Consider the following 23,681-nt stretch of genomic DNA (forward strand, 5'->3'; position numbering starts at 1 on the left):
ATAGAAAATTGTGTAATACGGTGCTTTCTGCATTAGAGAGGGAGAATTTTCACCATTTGGTTGCTGGGCAGCTCATGGTTGAAATGGGAAATACAGATAAAAGCACTAGTCCTGTAACAGTCAGGAAAACCTGTTTAGAAAACTGCTACACAGAAGCACACAGGTGAGTGGACCAAAGCTTCACCTAACCTATCCCAGCACCAGTGAAGTGGGGATGAATGCTGAGCGTCACAGAGAAGTATTCATTCCCAATGGGTTCCCACTACAGAGGCTGATGCTCAGACAGTACCATATCAGGGATTTATGTGGCTTCAGAGAGCAAGCAGGATATAATAACGGCACCTTAACCCTCACTGAACTCCAGTGTACCACAGAAATGCAGTTTCAGGTCCCTGAGATAGCTCATTGAAAGATCAATAACTTCTGTGTAACTATACTACACTGTATAAAATCTGTTCTAATCTTACTTACTCAAAACAGAACTGAAATTTCATCCTCTCACAATACTTTTTTACGTTTCTGGACAAACCCTGTTGCAAACAAAACCCAGTACATCACTTGCCCTACAGAGCAGATGATGGATGGTGGCAGCATTAAAAACTCGCTTGTGGTGGAAAGTGGACTACTTTTATTTTGGCATCCTGGTTGTTACTCATGACGCACAACAAAAAGGAAATGGTTTTACAGTATGTGTGTTCTCAGCCTAATTCACATCTTGACCCTCCACTGAGTTTTGGCCAGAGATGCCCCCAGAAAGTCTGAGAGGTTCCCATGGTCCTTCAACAGAAGCACCAATTTCTGTGGTAGCTGGTAAAAGTGGCTGTGGGAATTAGTGTACTGGTTTATGGAGATACTGTACCGCCTGAGGCAGCCTGATTTCAAAGCAGCTGAGTGAGTATGCTTTGGTCAGAGACCAGAGTCAGAACATGAGAGCAGACTTGAGTGTCCCTGATCCCCAGGGGAGGCAACCAAGCCAGCCTGAGAACCACTAATGAAGTGTTTGTTAATGAAAGGGCAAAGACAGGGAGCCAGAAAAAAAGGACAGAGTGAGAGATGCTCTATCAAAATTGTTTGGGTTGCTACAGGCTCAAAGGACAGAGAAGTGCCCTGTTAGAACTGGGTCCTCAGAACTGTGGGGCAGCTTCTTTTACAGGACACCTTGCTTTCATTTTGCTATAGTTAGTGGAGCTGCCCTGAGGGTCTGGCTCGTGTCTCTGCTAAAAAGTAATTACTTTTCATATTTCTACCCTTTTTAAACCATACTCCTAACCACAGCATGAAAACTTGAAAGCTTTCAGCACTGAAAAATTATTGGGTGAAATCCTGCCTCATGAAAGCCAGTGGGAGCATAACCATTCCCTCTAAAATGGCCAGGGTTTGCAGCACACATGGCTTCATACATATGAAGTTTTTTGCACATTGCTGTAACTTGGTTTAAATAATAGGGCCAGTTTGTATTTTGAATACTTTCCAGATGACAGCAGGGATGGTGATGGTGAATACAGTTTGGATGGTGACTTTGTTTTCAGGTTTTCAGCTGCACACTGATCCCTTCTGCAGAGGATACAGTATTTACATCTGAAGAAACATCTGAGACCTGAAACAAACCTTCTGTTTGGCAGCTCTTTCAGAAAGGTTATTGAGCCGGAGGTGGTTGGGATGCAGAGTCACCTTTAGCCGCCTTCTAGGAGGCAAAAAAAAAAGAAAGATGCCATTGCTGCAGTATTAATTGAAGACCAATCACATTTAAGGTAATGTTGGAACACTGCAAAATCAGCAAGTTTAGCAAAGCTGTTTTTCAAGATGCACAAGAAATATGAGCAAAATATACCAAGGGAGGAGCTACAAAGAATACATGAGTTGTAAGGCTTCTATTAGGGCAGGGTTTCCCCGAGAAGAAAACTGGCGATTGGAAGAAGCATAGCAGGTAAGCAGCCTGTGTTCTTGCAGCATTTGGAAAAGATAGTTTCTTCTCCAGGTGGCAGGAATTGGCGCTTCACTAGAGTCCAACTAAAGGATTTGAACTGTACCTTATGAAACCCCCTGAAGAGATATGTAACCGTGACAAACTCTCTGATTTTTACTGTGCATGCACACTTATAGATCTTCTAATAATCTCGTGGGGCATAGCTGTTCTGGGAGATTTTAATGAAAACTAAATTTTAGTGAAAACTGTGATAACTTATTTGATTGTTGCTATTTCCCATTTTATGCTACTTTTTGTTATCCTTACTCTGTATAACAGGAACAACTTGCAAGGACAGAGCTGTCAGGGCACTACTCAGTCCATCCTGCCAGAACCCACACCACCTCATCAGTAGAGGTACTACTGCTTTATTGTCATCATAAACTTTGCTCTTATTTTTTTAATTAATAATATGATATCTTAATTCTTAATGATGGCTGCAGCTCAAAAGGCACCTTGATATATATCAGCAGCCTTCCAGTGTCTGAAGGGGGCCTATAAGGATGATGAGGATGGACTCTTCATTAGAGACTGTAATGGTAGGACTGTAATGGTAGGAATGTAATGGATTAAAACTTAAACAGGGGAAGTTTAAATTGGATATAAGGAAGAAGTTCTTTAATGTGAGGGTGGTGAGGCACTGGAATGGGTTGCCCAAGGAAGCTGTGAATGCTCCATCCCTGGCAGTGTTCAAGGCCAGGTTGGACAGAGCCTTGGGTGACATGGTTTAGTGTGAGGCGTCCCTGCCCATGGCAGGGGGGTTGGAACCAGATGATTTTAAGGTCCTTTCCAACCCTAACTATTCTGATTCTATAGATGTCCTAGGCAATACAGCAGGCATTTTATTTAACATAGGTGTGCTTTGTCTGCAACAAAGGAGGAAGTGAATATTGCACTTCAAATGCTGTAAAGATACTGGCACCTCGCTTAAACTGGGCTTACACCACAACACCTGTTTAAAACTATCTATCTCCTCATGAACCACTAAACCAGAGCGGACTCACTTAAAATCAGCCAACAGGAAGCTCATCAACAGTGTGGCTCTCCTGAACTCACTGACTACTTTTACAGAGGAATAATCAAAACAACTTAAAATCTTGTTGATCCTCCAGCTCAGCCCAAATGAATTGTTTGTGTGAACAAACAACTGCTTCTTTTGTGTTGGCCACTAAGCTGGCAACCCTCAAAGGGCAAGATGCTGCTTAGGTACAAAGATACATACGGGGTGAAGTCCCAAGCTCTGTTGGATAGGTATCCCTTGGGAAGAGGTAGGATGAAATCTAACAGCACTCATGGGGGACTTGAGGAGAGTCTGAAAGGATTTTCATAACAGGAACCAGAATCATTCCCAGCTGGAAAACTCTTTTTATATGGTAATGCAGTGCTTATTTTGTAAAAGGTCTAATTTTGCTAAGAAATGGATCCACTTGGTAATTGCATGATCTTATATTTCTTATCAGATGTGCAAGAACTGATGAGCAAGTATGAGCATGCAAATCATGACAAAAAAATAAAGCAAAGGGACACGTGTGGCTCACAGTGGCAAGAAATGCAGCAACAAGTAAGATTCAAAAACAGTTAAGAGAAACGTTAAAGCAAAGAGTGATGTGGCAACACAAGAAGGCAACAGCAGATCTACAATACACAAGGATATATAAATTTAGAGACCTGGAGTCTGCAGTGGAGCTTGTGGTCTGATAACCATGGGTGTTTTAAGGCAGCAGTTGCACTTAATCTCCAGCTAAAGAAAAACCAGAATTCTATTAAGAGTTTTCCCCAGAAACTTACAATTCAATTATCTTCCGCAGGTCATATGTTCTGCCATCATGCAATGCTGTCATTTCAGGATACTGTCAGATGGCAGGTAATCCATAAAGTAAGTAAATTTTGCTTCACAGCAAAAATGCATTCAGATAGCTTCAGAGCATTTTACGGACACAATAAACAACATGAATGAAGTGGCACTGTAATATTCTATGTGGACATAAAATAGTTAGGTCATAATAGTTCTGCAATAGGGCAGCACAAGTGACACAACCATGACATGATGGCATGGAACACACATTTCAAAGATACAGGGATTATATACCATTTATCCTTGATGAGAAGCTTTGAGATGAAATCTTTGGCCTGATCAGAAACACCTCGAAATTCCTCATCTTCAAAATCCCAGCTACAGGACAGGATGTTGTTGAGGGTCTCATTATCATCATCACCCAAAAAAGGAGACAATCCACTGAGGCTAAAGTAAAAAGAAATATGTTCAATCCTCCTATCTTTTCCCCTTCCTGTACATGACCTCCAATGTGACACTTACAACTGTTCTGCCATTCCTGGCCTATCTTGCAACATGTTATTGTCTAAAAAAGTCTCCAGACCATTCCCATTCTCTCTTCTATTTACTTGTTTAAATAACCACCTTTCTTCCCTGATAAACCAAGCATTACTGTCTTTCATGGTGGGTCATATTTTCTGGCCACTCTTGCACGTACCTATTGGGAACTTACCAAGCAGTCAACGTTATTCTGGAAGTGATGCTCAAACAGTCATGAGAGATGTACAATGAAACAAAGAAGAAAACTTAATGGTGATTAAAAAAGAGGAGAGAATACTGAATACAGAATTTGGAAAGAAGCCTGTGTTTTCTATTTTGGGCACAGATTTTGTCCATCTTCCAATATAACAACAAATTTGGACTACTGACTCAGTTCAGACTAGAAACAGCTTACAAAACAAATACTGAATCCTACTCACAGCATATAAGCAATGACTCCTAAACTCCACATGTCTGTAGGAAAGGAGACGCACTCATAATTCACAACTTCAGGAGCAAGAAATTCTGGAGTCCCAAAGTTAACTCGAAGTTTTTCCCTGGGTTGATATCTAGGAAATGGAAACATTAACAGAGGACATCAATTACAGATCTAATTAAAGTTGCATCTAGTAAGTTCTCTAGTACTTGGAGGGATTTCAGAAGCATACAGGAAATTCAGTAGGAAAACAAGGACAGACAGAGGTACACATTAAAAATAAATATACCCCTATATAGAATGAAAAATATTTGCAAGCTTCATAACATACTTTAAGTCAAACCCGAACTACTATAACAAAGGAAGAAATTCAAATTTCAATGATTCCTCAGAACAGCTGTTATCATCATTTTGGGACTTCTCCATATCATAGGCATGGAATTTTTCACCAGTAAATCCTTCACTGAAGTTATGGTTCCTAATTAAACTAGAAAGTGATATAGCATGGGATATGTTGTAACAGTCCTTCATGGTCTCTTACACTCTTTTTTGAAGAATCTCATAATATTGGAGACAGGAAACAAGATAAGATGTACCACTGATTTTGTCCATTTTAGGGGTTCCAAGATACTTATGTGCATGCTTAAAATCAGAATCAGCCCTCTTTCAACCTTCTACCTGAAAAAAAAGGCTTCAAACCAATCTTTTTTACTCCAAACAATCCTTACTAAAAGATAACTCTGGTTAAAAGAGACATGCTAAATCTGTCCTAAGAGCAGTAGGAGATCATTATGTACCAAATTCCATTGCAGAGATGCAAGACTTTTTTCATTATTTCCTAATTCACTCATGATTAGCAAGAACACATGCACATACCTTCTTGCCAATCCAAAATCAATAATTTTTATCTGATTTGCTGCTCTGTTCACACACAGGATATTCTCAGGCTGCAAAGAGAAAGTGAAAAATAATGAGAAACAAGTATCAAAAAATGGACTTAAAGAAAACTGTAGGGAGAAAAATACTACAAACACAGCAAACGTCTTATAAGCATTTTTTGCTTTCCTTCTTGTTCAGATTTTCCTGCATAGGGTACCCCCCCTGCTATCACACAACAGTTGGGGTCGTGTGTTCTGTGCCTGCAACTGCTTTTTCTTCCCCTTGTCTTTTCAATTTGACATAAGGCAGCAGTTCAGATAAAGAACTAAATAGGGGGAGGGAGATGGAGCCTGCAGACTTCCAAAGCGGCGTATCAGGATGCTGGCACTGTGGTTTTACAGACCTTAATAAGCTGACACTGATTAAAAAAAAAAATACAATAATTTCTTGGGCTTTGAAGTTTATCTTACAGCTTTAAGTTTCTGAGTTCACAAATGTTCTGGCAGTAATTGATTGAACACCGATATATTAAGCTAGTCGCGTCAACTTTATGCTTTTCTCAGATATTTTAGCAAAAGGTAGGATTCACAGGTTAAATCCCTCTGGGGATTTGCATAGGGTCAAATGTTGTTCTTCACTTCCCTGGCAGGAATCCATTAACTTCCTAGAATTATGCCAAATTCATAGAGAAGGGACTGAGAACAGAATTTAGCCAATTGTCTTTGAAAAGTAAATACCTAAAATACAGTCTCATATTCACTGCCAGCAGTTTTATAGCTACTCTGTCTTGTTGCTCACTGAATCCTCTTTGAAACAAAACAGGCCTCAACACTTAAAACATTAGTTAACCTTTGTCACCATTGCTAATTCATTTTATATGTAGGACTTTTAAACACTATAGGACTTTTAAACACCAGATGTCCATAGTTTCTGAGGTCTGGATGATTATGGTCAGGGTGATTTTCTTCCAATTTCAAGCTTTCTTTCCCAAACTCATTTGTTACTGACAGCAATCTATGAACAAGCAAAACAGAATGGAGAAGCTATAGCTGGCAAGCACACAAAAGGAGGTCACTGGGAAGAATTTCTTGGACTGTATATGAGTAGTTTGACCCCATATTAAAACTGTGCCATCTCCAAGGTCATACTTAATGTGTCCCAAAGAACCATGCAAACTTCTGCTTGACGGGTTTCTAGGTAACTGGATGTTTATGAAAAAAGAGAAAAGTGAGTCTGGTCATTGAACAGCAACCGAAGCAGGTCCCAGCAAGCATCTGCTCATTTGCTTAACCACTGCAATAATATATACGCTAATAACATTAAAGATGTACTATATTAACCCAGTAACTACAAGCCAAAGCCAGCAGCCGTAATAAAAATCTCACCAAAGAGAAAACCATCTAGTGCACTTTATGTTTCTTTTTGCTTTGTTGCAAAGCTCAGGGATCACTAAGAAGCTTTACAGCCAGTCATAAAACTAAAGACATCATCCCATTTTATTCCTGCACTGAACAGAGGTAAGAAACGAGCCTATTATTTGATATAAACTTGGGTTAAGGAAGAAAGAGACAACTTAAATATACAGCCTAATGAAAAATACCTTTACAACAAATGTTTTCTAAGGGGGGGCAGCTAACCATTAGCAGTCAACCAAAGTAAGAATTTGCAATTGGTGGATTGGTTTTTAAAAATAAATGAGGGGCCTTTTCGTGTATATAGTTGAATAGTTCTGTTAACTAAGCAAGTACATGGCAACCTGCCACCCTTCTCTGGGCTTTCAGCTACAGTAGCAATTATTGCCTAACCCAACATAGATGTTCTGCATTTATTACATCAGCCACTGACTACTGTTATTTATTTCTTTCATTTCAGCAAGTACATTTTAATGCATTTTCTCTTAAGCTGGCTACCTATTGCTGCCTTTTCATGACTACGACAGAATAGTGTAGTCCTCAGATACATGTGAGGACTTCTACTGATCCTGAATAACCCTTGAATTTAGTTCCACTCACTCATGCCTTGGTTTCTGCATGGTAAAAAATTGAAATAATTGCAACCCTATGGCCTACGTGTAAAACAGAGGTCTTGTGCAGTTGAAGTAAGTAAGATTTACATGCTATTTTGAGATCCAAATATCAAAATTGAAAATAGCAAGATACTTGTAGTCAGCTGCTAGCTTTCTGTAAAATCAGTCTGTGGAAAATTCTAGCACTATGAGGCTTGATGACGTATGACCATAATTCTTGTCTAATTTACTTACTCCTGTAGTAATTTAACTGATCTCAATGTGGTTAAAGTAAATACACATTGGTCTAAGGAAAGCAGAATAAGGCCCTTTGTAGTTTCTGCCATGGGAATCTGAGCAGTATGGCTTACCATTAAGAATAAGAATTTCCACAGCTGTCATTGCACAAAACATACATCTCAATTCTCTACCTTGAGATCCAAATGAAGAATGTACATTTGGTGCATGTACTGAATTCCCTCGCAGATGTGTTTTATGAACAAGATAGTATCCATCTCTGTCAAATTGCAGTTTTCATCAATAATTCGGTCAAATAACTCTCCTCCTTCCACACTGATGAGAGAAAGACAGTAAATTGGTAACCTAGTCCAAATCCAATCCCATACAGTTAGAGTAATATAGGGTTTATGCTACTATTTGAATAATTTACAGTCAAATTAAGTAAGGCAGGTATATAATATGAGTTTGTACTCTGACCTGAACTTTTCAAGCACTGGGTTCTACTGCGTACTGGCCTGAACTTCTTAAAGGTCTGAGAGTCCAGTCTCCCATCCACTGATACCCATAAATGTTTGGAAATCTGAACCTTATGCTACCTTGTGTCATCATTTTATACCAGTAAAATTAATGGAGTCACATGGAAAACCAAGATAATATGCTGGAGAATCTGCGTTTAAATAACTGTCAAAAATGTATTTAATTTGGCTTTAAATCCATCAGAGTTTAAGAAGGACATGGTCCAAAATTTCTATTTGAAACTATCTAAAGTCAACAAAAAATTACTTCTAATTTCTCATCACATTTCAGAATGCATCCAGCTTACCCATTCACAGCTACACAGGCATTTGCCTTTTGTGATATGTTAATCATTTAGACCAAATTCAGAGGACTATCTGAATGTCCCAAAGAGCCACATTCACAGAACTTTGAACTTTCTGACATGCTTTTCAATGTTTTAGTTATGACTTTTTTGGATTCCTTATGACAACATCTGCTTAACTTGACTTTAAGGCATCTATTTTGTGCCTAATTAGCTTGATAAGCCAACATGAAAAACAGGTTTATCCATTCTGGCACCCAGTATAAGGATTAAGCACAACTACGGCTGGCTCTTCTACAGTGTAAGACATCTTCTAGTTTGCTCCACAGAGCTGGAGATATTCTGACAAGTCCTTTTCTTAGCTGACTAAAGTTAAAATATGAAACTGAAGAGAAAATATATAACATAGCTCTATCATCAAATGGAGCAGTGGTTTTACAGCACCAGGAATGTAGCACATCACTGGAAAAAATGCATAAATTGCTGCTTTGGAAAAATTTTCCCTTTAATTTTGTTGTTGGTGTTGTTGTTGTTCCTGAGAACATCTTTCATATGTTCTTTCCACCTGTAAGAAGCTCTAATTTCTGGAGAAAGTAAGAAGGAAATTGATAACTCTACTAAAAATTGTTAAGACAGAATGGAAAACAAAAGAACACACTTACTATTCCATGACTAGTACAATATCATTTTTAGATTCAAAGGCATCATATAGCTGGATGAGGTTCACATGATTCAGCTGGTTCATGACATTGATTTCATTCTTTACTTCATCCTGTAAAGAGTCATGAGTATTGTTTCAGAAAGATTTTCTCTAAGAAAGCTGCATGAAACAGGACATAGTTTGAACCAGATATCTACATTATCTTCATGTTTTCACTCATGGCAACCAAACACATGGTTTTGCTTTGATCACTCCTGCAGTGGTAGATGTCAAGGCTATAGGAGCTACTAGGCCGAACTCAGAGCTCAAGTGGGGGACTGCTTCAGTAATAAGTTATCTGGGGGGAAAAGGAAGGGAGAGACCATATGCACAAGTGGTGGGTTCTCAGGGATGTGAAGAAAAGAGAGAAGCAGAATAGGACTTGGTTCAACCAGCTGTAGGAATACAAAATCAAGCTGGGTAGGAAAAGTCCAGAACAGTCCTCAAAACATCCCTTTGCAGTCAGAGGAGAGAGTCTGCTAACTCCATTCAGCCTAACTATTTTAGATGTGCAGCTTAGGATGGGCTGAATCATTCTCTGGTGTGTCAATCTCACTCCGTTGACAAGGGGATTCTTGGTGATCAGCTTTGCCCTAGGCAACCCCAGTTAGCTGAGACAAATCTCACCCTTGAGTGCCATTAGTGTCACTGCTGTCACACAGAGGATGCTATGAATGTTTTTCCTGTGAAAGCAAGCCCCAGATGGCTATGCAGTTTGCAAAACGGGCCAGATGAATTCTTCTCATCTGTATTTGTATTGATGTGAGGAACCCAGATCATGCCTGTTATCAGCATCTCTCTCAGTGACATCAAGTCTTTGCAGCAAAGGCTACAGTCTGCTTGGGAGGGAATAACACTATGTGATGTGACAGAGCTGACAGATGTTTTCATCATTAAGGAAAACTCTAATAGAATTAACAGCAGAAAGTGAAAAACGAAAGCCAAAATGACACAAAATGCTGAAAAGAAAGTTGGAAAATGTAAGACAGAAAATCCAAAAAGATGACTTTGATGAGTTACTAGATGTTCTGGAGAGGGGAAATAGAACTAGAGCCAATGGTAATCTAGCAGCTCCTATGAGTATGATGGCTTGTTAGCCACTTGTCCATGGTCTGTTGTGTAGAACACATGCATTGAAGATGTGGGATCCATTGGGGAACAAAAGACTAAAGTTACATTCTACCAACCTTCTGTTTAGGACCTTTTGCTTTTATAATTTTTGCTGCTAGCTTGAGACCTGTTGCTTTCTCTTCACATTTGTACACTTGACCAAATCGTCCTCTGGAAGCCGGGGGGGGGGGGGGGGGGGGGAGGAAAAAATAAATAAATAAGCCAGTGGTACTGTTGTTATCCCTGAATGTAAACTAGGTTATAAACATCAGAAATAATCCTCTCCCTACTAGGTTCCATTTCAATTGCTCTATTGCTATTTTGTTGTGTAGATTAGATTTGCTACTGCTCAATTACACACACCAAAATCACCCATTGTTCTAGCTGACATTATCCCACTTCTATGATTCACTTTACTCACGTCATAACACGCAATGACTAATCCTGAAGAAGTCAACATAATGCCAGGATAACAGCTCGTTTATGTGCGCAATCTGTGATCTTCTGATGAAACAAAAGCTTTACACAAGACCATACTGCCATCAGAAATGTCAATATTACTCTTTCCTAAACAATGTCAGCATGAGAGATAATGCAACTACATGGCCTGTCAGATTAGCCTGCTGATCTATCTGAAAACATGCATGTGTTTTCAGGGATGGGACACACTGAGAGAAAGAGGACTACAACATGTCTCTACGTCCTTCTGGCTGCAACATGAGGTAAAGCATTACAGCATCCTAGGAGCACTGTCATAAAGCCTGAGGGCAGCTGGCTGACCTAGAACAATACCCAATATAAACCAAGTCTGCTGATGCCAAAGCTTAAGCCAGAATTCACCCACACAGTAAAATCAGCCTCCTATTTTCACCCCTTTCTAAAGCACAGTTAGAGCTTAGACTTTGATTACTTTGGCTCTAGTGAGGCATGTTGTTTCCATTCACCTTCCAGCATGCTTGTCTGTAAATTTGTGCCCTGTTTTCTGTATTGATTGGTTTCACCTGACTTACCCTCCCAGGATTTCATTCTCACTGACGTTATAATAACTGCTGATCCCCACCCTTTTGGCTGAGACAATCCGGTGATCAAATGGTGCTGGTGGAGTAGGACTATTGTCTACAAAAGAAAAAACAGAGAGATGGCATAATAGTGGTCACATGTAGTACTTGTCTGTCTCATATTTTAGTCCCTCTTTTCCCCAGCTAAGCTCATTTAAGAACTGAATATACCTCCTGTAAATTTTACAGACAAGTCTTTTCCTGTTGTTGAAGAAGGGGCTTAATCCAAGAGCTCTGGCTCAGAAGGCAGGGTGTTGGTGTGGAGCTAGACTAAGACAAGGACTTTTTTATTAAGTTGCCATCTTCTGCATAACAGTAGCAAGAGGCAAAATGAAGACTGCTAGACTAAACCAATGTAATTTCATGTCCACAAATGGCCTCAGCAATTTGTTTGGAAGGAATTCAGCTTTTTCCCTGATTACCCCTCCATCCCCCCTCAGGGACTGTTAGTAGTTAACTGTGTACTGTAATTCTCCAGTCAGGTAAGAAGAGACCTGCTCTAGGCTAGCTAAAAGAGGCTACTTTCCAGGTTTTGCTTTTCATAGCGAAGAATCCCCTCCTCTACTGATTGAAACAACTTGTCATTTTCCACAGTATGGTCAAAACCTTTAAAAACACATCTATTGCTTGTGAACAGGAGGGAGTTTCACCCTGCAGGCAGCACCTGGGATGTCCAGTATGGCTCAGCACCCGGTATGGTAGGACACATGGTAACTGTCACATGCTGCTCTGAAGACTTTCTTTTGTTAAAAAAAGATGGCAGGTAAAAAGCTAAAAAGGGGCACAGAGAAGGGACAGGTTCCCAAGAACACATTGCAGCAGCTATGGAGTTTCGGCACAAATGCAGGTTTCTGGTATTATTGTCTGGACCTCCACATGCTGGACCATTCTGACTTCCTGATGTCAAAATCCCTGCTGGAGACCAGCCCTCCACGCCTAATTTCTCTTTGGATTTTTTGCAGGGTGTTGTGACTTCAATTTCATACCCACGTTGTTTTGCATTTGATTGATATCCCCGAGAGTGACCTCTGGCTGACCAAGGTGACAAATACTTCTTCAACTGGTTGGGAAGGCTAGAGCCCCAGTGTTTCAACATGAGCTCTCTGGTTTGGAATGCCGGCTCCCTTTTGTGCGAGGCTTGTTGAGCAATTTTAAAACCATTCATTACTCCAGTGAAAATGATTAAAAACACAAACAAATATAACCCATGACAGCATGTAGCTGGCAGGAACACTTTGGTCATTAATGTAGCAGTAGATTGTCCTTATTCACAGTGAATGACCATTTTTCAGGACACCAGCTGTGTACCTAGAATTTTTTTTGACAGTGTTAATAACTTACATGGTCAGGAAGTTAGTTCATGGTCAAGGAATTGTGAAAAGCTGGGGCTTCTGGAAGTTTGCCACTTACTTGGGATTCTGCACAGTTTGAACTGCACAACCTTAAGTATGGGCCATTGGGTATTACTGAGACCCACAAAATGCCAAGTAAACCTCTACCCTAAAGGCAGAATTTCACTCTAGCAACACAGACTCTAAGGGCCCTTGTAAGGGCATGTAAGTGACAGAAGAAAATGTCTCTCTGAAAGCTCAGCTCCCAAATTTTACCAAAATCTGAACAAGGATGTGCTCTTCTAAAGAGGCCAGAGTGCCTCTTTGAAATTATGTCTAAATTTTAAGCTTCAAGATTTTCTCAGTGACAGACCCGCTACTTTTTTTTCCTGCACACCAGAGAGGATTTCTCTCTATTCACGTATGAATTCCTATTACAGATTAAAGATGCTCCAAGAGAGACACTCTTAAACTTATAATGTGCCGGAGCTCGGGACAGGTTGTGGAGTTTAAATTTTAAGTACGCTATCTACTGTTTCCTGCTACAAGAGAATAGCACAAACATTTAAGAAATGTTTCCATTTCCTACTCTCCCCCCATTTCCAAAGCAAAGCAATTAATTTTCAGTCCTATGTATGCACATGCACACACATACAACTTCAAATCCTTCATGCCATCCTCTCATGTATCATCTCATATACAAATATAGGCAGTGAAATTCTCAAGCTGGAGGTCTAATAATAGGAATCTCTGCCTTATGCTGGTGAGCACTGCTTCAGAGTTTGGTGCACAAGCAACTTTTCTCTGACTGTTCAACAGCTTCAGTCGGGCTTCCACACAAAAGTGCATATTTCTTTATTTTATAGGCTGCAGTTGTTCTCACTTCAGATTGCAATAGAATGAATATGAGCAAGCTGCTTTGCAGGCTACACCCAGAGCATTGCAGATTCTGTGTTAACACATATTCTCAGCATTTTCCTGGGTCAACCAGTTTTGCTACAGATAACAAAATTTCTCCCACCAGTTTAAACTTAGGACTTTTAGCTCTATTGTTAAAAGAAGAGGGAAAGTGGATATATTAGCGGAGTAGTTGTGGCAGAACTGAATCCTCAAAGATGGTAGCAAACAGAACCACGCTATTTCCCATCAGCTTAGGATATGGCCCATGAACAATTGCTTCTACCATGCACACCTTTTCCCCCTACTAATTACAATCATAATATCATTCTCTTCTACAGATGTCTCTCTGATCATTATAGTGGAATCAAATGGCTTGCCTTTAGGAATACTTCCTATTAGAGGGTTGGGTTTTTTTTCATTTTACATGTGCCATCAGCACTTTCTGCATCTACCCTGCTCTTTTCATGGTCATCTTTGATTAGGCCTTCGTCATTCAATCCGATCTGTGCTTACTGCTACCACTATACTCAAATTGGAAGGTCTGATCAGTGACTCAACTATAATTTCCTGTACCTTTTTCGCAGCCTTTACACCTGCAAGGACAAAACACGGCATTAGTGCAGGGTTCATTTAAATCAGAGCAAATTTAGAAACATAGGTAAAAAATGCCTACAGTATACTGCATTCAAATAACATTAGGTTATTTCCCTTCATGGTATAAAATAAATTGTTTTAATACTCACTTTGAGTAATAAAAATTACCCCTAAGTTAACCATGACAGCAAAGTGTTTCTCCAGTACTGAAATCCTCACCTAAGCTCTTCTAAATTTAACATTTCACGATCAATCACATCTTTAAAGCATTGGGAGAGCATTGGAATTTCACTCTGTTCACATAGGTTTGTGAGAGCTTAAACTGGTTTATCAATGAAGGGTTATATATAAATGCAGCAAAGAATTACAGTAAAAAAAATTATCAGTTTAATTGCCTGAGCAAAGTTCCATGGTTTTATCTTATCATTTCAGTAACTGCATTTTGCAGTACCTTAATTCCCAATTGATACACAGCCTGATCTAACCTTGCTTTGCTCATAGGTTATATGATGCTGCAGTATACAAATACAACAATGGAGAATTCTCCTCAGAAATGACTAGTCCAACACAATTCCCATGTTCCTAACCTTTTTCCCAAGCAAACAACCAAAGCACACTGCTAGCACCATGTATGGTAGCTTGTTTTAAGAGTATAATTTCAGATTAGAGCTCAGACCGGAGAGATAAACTCATTTTACTCTTTTGCATTGGGCTGGATTTTCACTGGTATTTATATTAACCAGCCACTTTGACTTGAAACTTGAACTTCACTTTCTAAAGCATGGGTCTCTTAAGAATGTGCAGCCTGAGCTTCAGACCTTACCTTCCCTCTGGTACCTCTTCTTCATCGCTTTGTCCTGCCTCATCTTCATTTTGGGAAGGAGCTGGTGGTTCCTCAGCATCTTCTTCACTCTTGTCAGCATTTTGCTCCCCTTCTTTCTCTTTCTTCTCTTGTTTTTCAGCTCCAGACACCTGATGTCCCTCCTTCCTCTCCCAATCTGCTGGGGGCTCACTCTCTACCTCCTGCCCAGTTTTCCTTTCACAAGCATCAACAACATCTTCTTCTTTCTGCTTTTCTATAGTGAAGGATTGCTGAACAGAGCTTCTCCTACATTTGGAATAGCTTTCAAAGGCCAAACTTTCTCCTTTCTCCTCTGGCCCTTCATTATGACATTTGGAAGGATCCATTCGAAGCAGAACAGAACTTTCCCTCTTGGCATTTTCCTTGTTGAGCTTACAAACTTCTTCCTGAGAGCAGGACTGACTCTTCTGGATAGCTCCCTCTGTAAGTAAACAGATTACAAAGGAATCTGTCAGTAATTCTCTGATAGTCAGTAACAAAGTAGGGTTGCATACTTAGCATAACTTCTGCTGCATTTTGAACCAGGCACACTTGCTTTCCTCTCCCACTTTCAAGGTCAGTGTAAGTTCTCCTAAGCAAGAATAGACTACATCTTTAAAACAGAGATATCATGGATCATAAAGTCTTCCTTTTAGACACAGCATTGGAAAACATTTCTCGCACTCAAATTTATTGTCGGCCAAGTGAAGGTTGATAAACTCCTAAGGCAAAGCATTTTTTGAGCAGTTTACCACTGTGTGCACAGGGATGTGAAAAGTATGTTGATACTGCTTGAACAATTCTCATTCATGCTGATGGGCACACGCATAATCCAAAGAACTTCAGTGGAGTTGTTCAGAAGAGTAATGGCTATTTCTGTGCAGTTGTACCCTTAGGAACTACAAACTGATCAGAAACAAAAAATATTCTAACCTGTTGAATCTGGTGGCTTCTTCTCTTTTGTTCCCGTTTCATTAACATGTGCCTTTTTTTTGGTGACCTGTGGAGAAGGCAATTGATGTTAGTCCAAGTATACAGTGTTCATGTTGCACTGTTCCTCATGAAATTGCAGAATGATTTATTTTTTGTCAAATCCAAGTACTTGTGTTCTAATTCATGTTCTTTTCATAAATTATGCTCTTTATTTTAATCACTACCAAGCTGATCAGATTGGTACCAGTGTAAAGCGAGAGAAATGATCTCAACTGTAATCAACATCAGTGTTGGCATAAACACAGAAAAGATCAGGATTGAGCCTCAGAGACTTACAGCAAAAAACATCCAGAAGTGAGCTTTTGCCCTGCACTAGCTTTTGCTGTTGATAATTAGGTTAGTTAAACCAAAGCTAGGACTATTCAGTGTTCTAGTGAAATGTTCAGTAACAGTCTTACTGACAGATTTCAAAAAGTTTTGCTGTTAATCAGCGTCTGGTTACAGCAATTTTAATGATCCAATAATTTCTTACAGGCTGACGGAAACAATTACCAGTAACTGGAGCATATAAACCAGGATGTCAGTTTTGTAGGATTCTCTCACCGACATTTTACAATGCTACAGTGACATCTAGAGGTGCTTTATACCAAGCCAGCTCCTCATAAAAACTGCTATTACTGTTACCTTTCTGGCTATTTACTCATATTCCTATGCTGTTTGCTCAGTGTGTTTTTACACTGGCTGCTCCTAAACTTGTAGTAGGATGGTGACCACAGTAAACCATGGTGTCTGCTAATCCTCAGTGCTCCTTTTCCACCTGCCTTTTTCCTCTCATAGTACTATGAAACTGGCACTATCATTATTAGTGATAGATCAACATGGTGTGAAAAATGCAGATACCTCTAAATATTTTCCAGAGAGACTACTTTTGGTCTTCGAGCTACCAGCTGAAGCAGTGTAATACGTATTTCAACAAAATATACAGGACCAAGCACTTAATTTTGAGTGCTTTAATCATGCAAGCAGTCCTACAGCTTATTCATATTGTATTCTGAGTATGAAACAGTCCTATTACTAAACATTTGCTCTGGAAAGCTTTCTGCATTTTTTATTATTCTTTTTTTTTTTTTGTTTGTTTGTTTGTTTCAATTTCATCAGGCTATATGAAAAATAAGCATGAAATTAAAGCAATGTGTGTCAGCTACAAATAGCTCCAGGGAAAGAAAGCAAAGAAGGAAAAATAGTTGAGGAAAATTGGATGAAGCAGCATGAAAGGATTTCAGCAGGACTTTTCGGAAAACCTTGATCTTCAAGGGAAAAAGAAACTGTAATGTGAGCATCAGAACTGCGACTGACAACTATTTGGGATGCAGCTGGTCCCAGGAAGTTGCTAGCCACAAAAAGGCCTAAATACAACTTGGTAAGTACCCTTGAAATATAAATCGGAGCCCTGTTCACAAGGAACTTAAATAGAAATGTAACAGCTCCAGATAGATCACAGGGAATCAAATAATGCTCATTTTGGTTTTTTAATAGTGAAAAGCACTAAAAGTAGTAGGAAAAAGCCTCAGACTTATACATTCTTCAGTGTGACCTCAATTAGTAATGCACTCAGATTCCTGTAAGTATTTCAGCCTCACCGTACCACTGAGGACATCAGCTCAGACCAAATACAGTCAGCTGAGCAAATAACCAGAAAGAGAGAAATGGCCTCTAGACTCTTTGATGAACAGGGCCAGATTTCACTTCTGCATTCAGAATTAATTGCAGGCACACAGCACTTCCTACTAAATATTGCTGCATTTTGCAGGTGTGAAATACAGAAGCTGGCTTTTGAAAATCTGTCTATGGGAAGGAACACTGGACGATGCTGAATAACTGAAATTGCCCTAGTGTTACATAAATTACTGCAGTGTTTATTAAAGCATCATTTCTGATCTCTTAACAGCAGCAGGAGCTCATACTAATTTAAAAGAAAAAAAAATAAAAAGAATATAAATAAAACATTTACTGGTATCCTTCAGAATGAATAAATGTAGCTATCTGCAAAAAAGTATAGTGTCAACAGTGCACTAGAATAAAAACTACAGATACAAGGACTAGACATTGGACTATTTGTAGAAACATGTAGTCTACACATGAGCATCCCAGTTTTCCCCATGTTTTGCTATTTGTAGCAACTTGTGACTTCAACTTGTCAAACCTCCACCCAGCAATAAAAAACGTGAAGTGTTGCTCATTATTTCTTCCCTGTGAAGGGTGGCATTGAACCAGGTTGTCTGGAGCAGACAGAAATCAACCTGTCCCTCCCAGCCAGGCCACAGGAGGCACAAAGCCCTCCTGGTGGTCTTCCAGGGTCATGTGTTCCTGTGGCGTCTGACCCTATGCAGTTGGGCCAGCTGCAATTAGATCCCACAGGTTACAAGCACCCAAGGCCATAAGGCTCTTCTGAAAATCTCATCTGAAAGGTGTAGTGGTTTGTTAAGGACATCCATCCCACCTGACTACTCATTATAACACCCCTCTTCTTCAGTTTGATTGCAGTGCCTTCTTAGGGGTATTTCTGATTTAATCCCTATTGGGATTTTATTTATTTATGTATCATTCTCCCTGAATTTTGGTGACGTGACTTTTTCTAGTCTGTAACTTCTAAAATTATGGAAATCAGTATTTCTTAATGGAAATTATCCTCCACCTTATTTTTCCCTTTTCTTGAATGACTTGAATATGTGCAATAAGGTTAATGGCATTGCAGTCATTTTCTCTATTTGTAGAAGCCAAAAGCTTTCAATCAAGTTTTCATCTTAATTCCACAAAAGGTTAAATATGAAAGGTTGCATTGTGATGCAGCAAAATACACCAAAGCAAAAAGCTGTCTGTGCCTACACCAGTTGGTATTGTGTCTTCAAAAATACATTTTCCAGACTTAAACATACTCTTTCATATGGGGCATTGCTAGACCTTAAGTAATAAAGAAAGACTAAAAGCCCACTTGATGGTAACAGAATAATGACAGATTCTCCAGAGATTGAAACTTCAATATAGACAAATTGGAAAAAAAAAAAAAAAAACCTTTCAGAAATTATTTAAATTGAGTTTAGAAACCTGCAGAAATTAAGCAATCAGCAATGATATATAAACATACAATAAATTTTACAGTCATCTCAAATGCAGCACGAAATTAATGTTTTTTTATAGACAACTGACTCCTTTTTAATGACTTGTACTTAGTTAAATTCCTTCTTTATACTGTAGCAGTCCTACCCTTGGAATGTTTTGCTAGCTAACTTTCAAATTTTTTTATTCACCTAATAAAACTCTTTGATTTTTTTTTCCTACTGCAAAAATTTTTGTAATGAATGGCCTCACAAAGCAGTCCCAGCCTTTTAGTTAGAGGTCCTTTATCATCCCATCGCACTTTATTTGATGTCAAGTCATTATTCTCAACTTCAATCAGACAATACCGAGGCACAAAACTTTGCATATGCCTAAATCCCATTTCTTACTTGGTGTTTTTTTCTCATGTTCTTAAGATACTTTGAGGAGCTTTGTTATGGCACGATATCCTTGTTTTGTGTAAGACCTGATCACCATCCATTTATCCAGATGATTAAGTTACCTGTGTTGTGCAATGAATTCATTTCACTAACAGACAGGAATGAGCCATGGGCCTTGCCACCTGAGCATGGCACTGTGATTGCTCCTAGTTATCTCCACATTGGTACACAGGAAAATGCATCACATACAACAGAGACCTGGGGACAACAGCATGCATGGTGGTGCCTACTGTGCTATCCCTCAAAGCTGGAATCCACCCCCTGCCTTCCCTTTCGTGCTCCTCCTCAATATACACCCTTTTTTCCCACTAGCTATGTAAAATATTCACTGATTTCTGATTCAAACCTGTAAATAGTACAGAATGGACACATGGGAATTCTGTTTTTATACTGTCAGGCAGTTCATCTGCTTCTGTATCATTGTTTTTTGCTACATTACACAAACTGGTGACATCTTCAGACAAAGATTTTGACTCTTCCATAATCTTTATAGAGCGTCTTGAACTAGATAAAGAAATTATTCTTCTGCATTAACCAAGTTACTTCTGCAAACTCAAGTCACAAGTATCTTTTGAACACACACAAAAACATCTGAGATGAGAATTGTGATTCCCACAATAGGAAATACATGAAAATTTTTATGTGACCTGCTGTCTTGAAAATACATTTCTAATGAGGTAACAATCTCTGCATGAAGACACGTACTAAATACTGAAAAATCCCTCAGAATAACACCATCCTAGGTAAGAAACTGCAGAACAATGAAGCCAAAAGCCTTGTCCATTCCCCATTTCACTTTGCCAACTTCTCACCTGCTTCACTGGAGAAGCAGTGCCTGTCATGTTTTGAATGGATGCTTCCTCCTGCCAGGCTATTCTTCTCAAAACAGGGAATCTTACAGCGAGGAGTCGAAAAGGCTTTCATGCAACCAGGCTTGTGATGGAGCCCATGGCCCTGAGCATGCCGTCTGCTATGGTGAAGACAGAGCATATTGTGCTAACAGGTTGCTTTTTAACATCTTTACTTTTGCCTTGAGGTCTAGTCAGTGCCTTTTAACAGAATCAGCATCAGGCATAAGAGCTTTGCAGGTAGATAGTTTTTAACTCAAATCAATAGGTATAATTTTAATGTTTCTGGAATACACAGAGGCCTGTAATAATGACCAACAAATCTGAGGCTACCAATCCACCTCCTAAGACCAAAGCATTCAGCATTACCTGGCTTTGATACATGTCCTTTCACTGCATCTGGGAAATCAAATCAACCTGTTACTACCAATTTTGGGTTTCTCACCTGAACAAAGCAGGGGCAATGTCAGGCAAGCACAACCTCTGGAGACTCTGGCTGCTTGTCTTATTGTCAATATTGGATAGCCTCATATCTACCCCTGTACTCACAAGTGTACACACACATGTGTACCCCTGTACACACATGTACTCACATGTGTGATGCCTGCCCATGTGCTTCACAGGTGCACGTGCCTCATATGCACCTGTACCATAACTCTAACATTTTCCATGTGCAATTCTCTACATTTTCCCTATTGCCATTAAATGGCTCATCCTCTAAAGTGGGCTCCACTATTACCACAGTCTGAGAAAGGAAGAAAAAAGTCCAGCTTGAAAGCCAAATCAATGGCAGATCTTTTTAACCATAGGCATGTGGTGGGGCTTCTCCCAGGCTCTGCTGGGGCTGCTGCCCAGCCACCAATCACTGCTCCTCCTCACTGGTGCACATGTGCAGAAAATCCAGAGTGATGCCAGAGGATGGCACCAAATTAATTGTGCTCCAGAGCAGCCACTCTTGCCATCAAAAGTAAGCATGTTGGAGACCCCTCATTTAGTTGTAATGACACTCTCCTACCAGAGGAGGCATTCAAGCATGGTACCCTTAATACTGCCAGACATAGCTGACTTCTGATAGTCGCTGCTTGGAGTTCTCACCTGAAAACTGACTAAATGGCTAGGATATCTGATGTCAAAAGGTGGATTTTAGATGCCTGCAGTGGGCAAAGACCTCTTGGCCGGGCAAATCCTTCCTGCCACTGTCTCACCTCTTCAAGGAACCATCTGCTTTTTACAGGACTGCTCCCTGATGACCTGCCCTGTCTTGCCCTCCTGCACTTGTTAGTTATCATCTTCATCATGAGGTCTCCCTAGTTCTGTAAGGGAATTGTAATGAATTCTTAAACACACAGGGATTAATGTCATACCCATAACCCGTCCAAGGTGGTGTGCAGGTATTTAGAAATCAGATGTGCCTGCTTTGATTCCACATGTTCCTCAGAGCTGTAAAGACAGCAAAACCATAACAACAGTGCCCAGGGTAGGATCCTACCCTGGGAACACTGCAGAGAAGATAGCAAAATTAAACAGCATTATGAATTGGAAGGGCATAAAAAACCTTCTATGGCTGTCAGTTCCCTTACACTGAGAACAGGGCAAAACATGACAAAAATGTCCTCTGGAGAAAACATACTGGTTTTATAGACAGAGAAAGCCAGAGAGAGAATTATAACTCTAACATTATAGCTCACTCAAAACTGGAATAATTCTACCAAGAAAATATTTTGGTAAAGGCATCAGTGCTGAGGGGAAGAAGACGATTCCCAGGAATAACAGCAGCTAAAGATGCTGACTGCATGCTTTGCCCAAGCAGCAGAGAAGCCATCTGCTGAGATTCTGCAGAAAGACCCTACCCTCAAAAACCACCGAGGACAACAGCAACTCTTGCAGACAGATAAAAACAGAAAATGAAAATTACTGACTTATTTGGCTGGAATATGAAAAATACACAGAACACAGCCAACCTAGAGAGAATTTGAAGAATGCATATGGGACCCTTTAGTATTTGTAGGCAAAGTGAAAGAATCGAAAGAACAGTTGTGAACCAATGCTGAATGGATCTTAAAATACGGGTGGCAAACAGCAGTTTCATTCCAGACTCCTACTAAAGCAGACAGTGAGCTGCAATTCAAGTGTGATACCTACACAGGAGGAACAGAGGGTTCAAGCAGAAAACACAGCTCCTACTGCTGGTGTAGTTTTAGTGTGGGAAACAGCCTCAAACCTCTAACAGTTACTAGTCATATGGCAAAGCCTGTAGAAATGGCAGGAGACCAAAGTTACAGCAACAAGCAGGCAATTACAGAAAGTTCAATAGAAATTTATAATGGCAAAAAAAAGGACTTTCTGACCCCCCAGGTGAGTATTTACAGGTTAATAGTGTAGAATCTCTACATTGTTTAATTTGGAGGAAACAAGTGAAGAATTATTATTTTACCCCCTTTCTTTATACGTGGAAGAAATAAGACTGAAAATGGAGTTACAGAGTCATTTTGCAACAGGATTATCACAGACTACTTAAAAAGGAGAATTTGAGGAAAACCTCGAGACTTTTAAAGACCCTTACTGTAGAACTGCTGATTTCCCTGGGTGGTAGTAGTGAGAAAATAACTTAAAATGACAAGTAATTCGTGCTACTTCCCTCAGCCATGTGGTGATAGGGTCACGCTGCACTTAGTGGAAAACGGCTTGGAGACATTTGGCAGCACTGACAAAGCATGAAGTGTCTGCAGGCTACACAATATTATAACTCCAACCCAAGACAGAAATAAACTAACCTCCTGTACGAGGCAGTGGAGGTATTTCAGGATGGCAGTAAAAGGCAGGAAAGCAGAAATTTTGCTGCAGAGGAGAGTGATCCCTCTATGTTACAAGAGCACAAAAAGTGGAGCGTATGATTGGGAAACTGTCCCACTGCTGCTGAAGCCAGAAGAGAGATTACACACCCCAGCTGCTTATCCCCCCTTCTTTACCTCTCTCACATTCCTCCTCTTCCCTTCCCGCTATTCTGCCTTTTCCACTGCTCTCTAATTAATTCAGCTCTGTAAAATGAGTCAGATAGGAAAAATTAAAAAGGAATCCTACAATTAATAAAGCAAAAAGCAGCACCTCTCTAGAGAGGAAAGGATGGGAAGGCAGGTGATTAGGTAGTA

The 23,681-nt window shown here is 39.8% G+C and overlaps 1 protein-coding gene across 4 annotated transcripts in view; it reads right to left on the reverse strand.

Annotated features, from left to right (window-relative positions):
* The window catches only part of MYLK4 (myosin light chain kinase family member 4), a 79,787-nt gene that overhangs the window by 5,898 nt on the left and 50,208 nt on the right, over window positions 1–23,681 (reverse strand). For 2 of the 4 annotated variants that reach the window (XM_065667472.1, XM_065667475.1), the window contains 12 exons: window positions 16,128–16,194; window positions 15,177–15,636; window positions 14,333–14,352; window positions 11,481–11,586; window positions 10,548–10,641; window positions 9,323–9,432; window positions 8,032–8,173; window positions 5,593–5,663; window positions 4,721–4,849; window positions 4,056–4,208; window positions 3,635–3,707; window positions 1,609–1,684 (listed from right to left, as the gene is read on the reverse strand). In XM_065667472.1, coding sequence (XP_065523544.1) covers window positions 1,637–1,684; window positions 3,635–3,707; window positions 4,056–4,208; window positions 4,721–4,849; window positions 5,593–5,663; window positions 8,032–8,173; window positions 9,323–9,432; window positions 10,548–10,641; window positions 11,481–11,586; window positions 14,333–14,352; window positions 15,177–15,636; window positions 16,128–16,194 — 1,473 coding nt within the window. In that variant the 3' untranslated portion in view covers window positions 1,609–1,636. Of the gene's footprint in view, window positions 1–1,608; window positions 1,685–3,634; window positions 3,708–4,055; window positions 4,209–4,720; window positions 4,850–5,592; window positions 5,664–8,031; window positions 8,174–9,322; window positions 9,433–10,547; window positions 10,642–11,480; window positions 11,587–14,332; window positions 14,353–15,176; window positions 15,637–16,127; window positions 16,195–20,496; window positions 20,535–23,681 lie in introns of those variants that run through there. The other 2 variants (XM_065667476.1, XM_065667474.1) reach the window with 2 other exon arrangements.

Source organism: Lathamus discolor, chromosome 2 (genome assembly GCF_037157495.1).
Source record: "Lathamus discolor isolate bLatDis1 chromosome 2, bLatDis1.hap1, whole genome shotgun sequence".
Classification (NCBI taxonomy): Eukaryota; Metazoa; Chordata; class Aves; order Psittaciformes; family Psittacidae; genus Lathamus; species Lathamus discolor.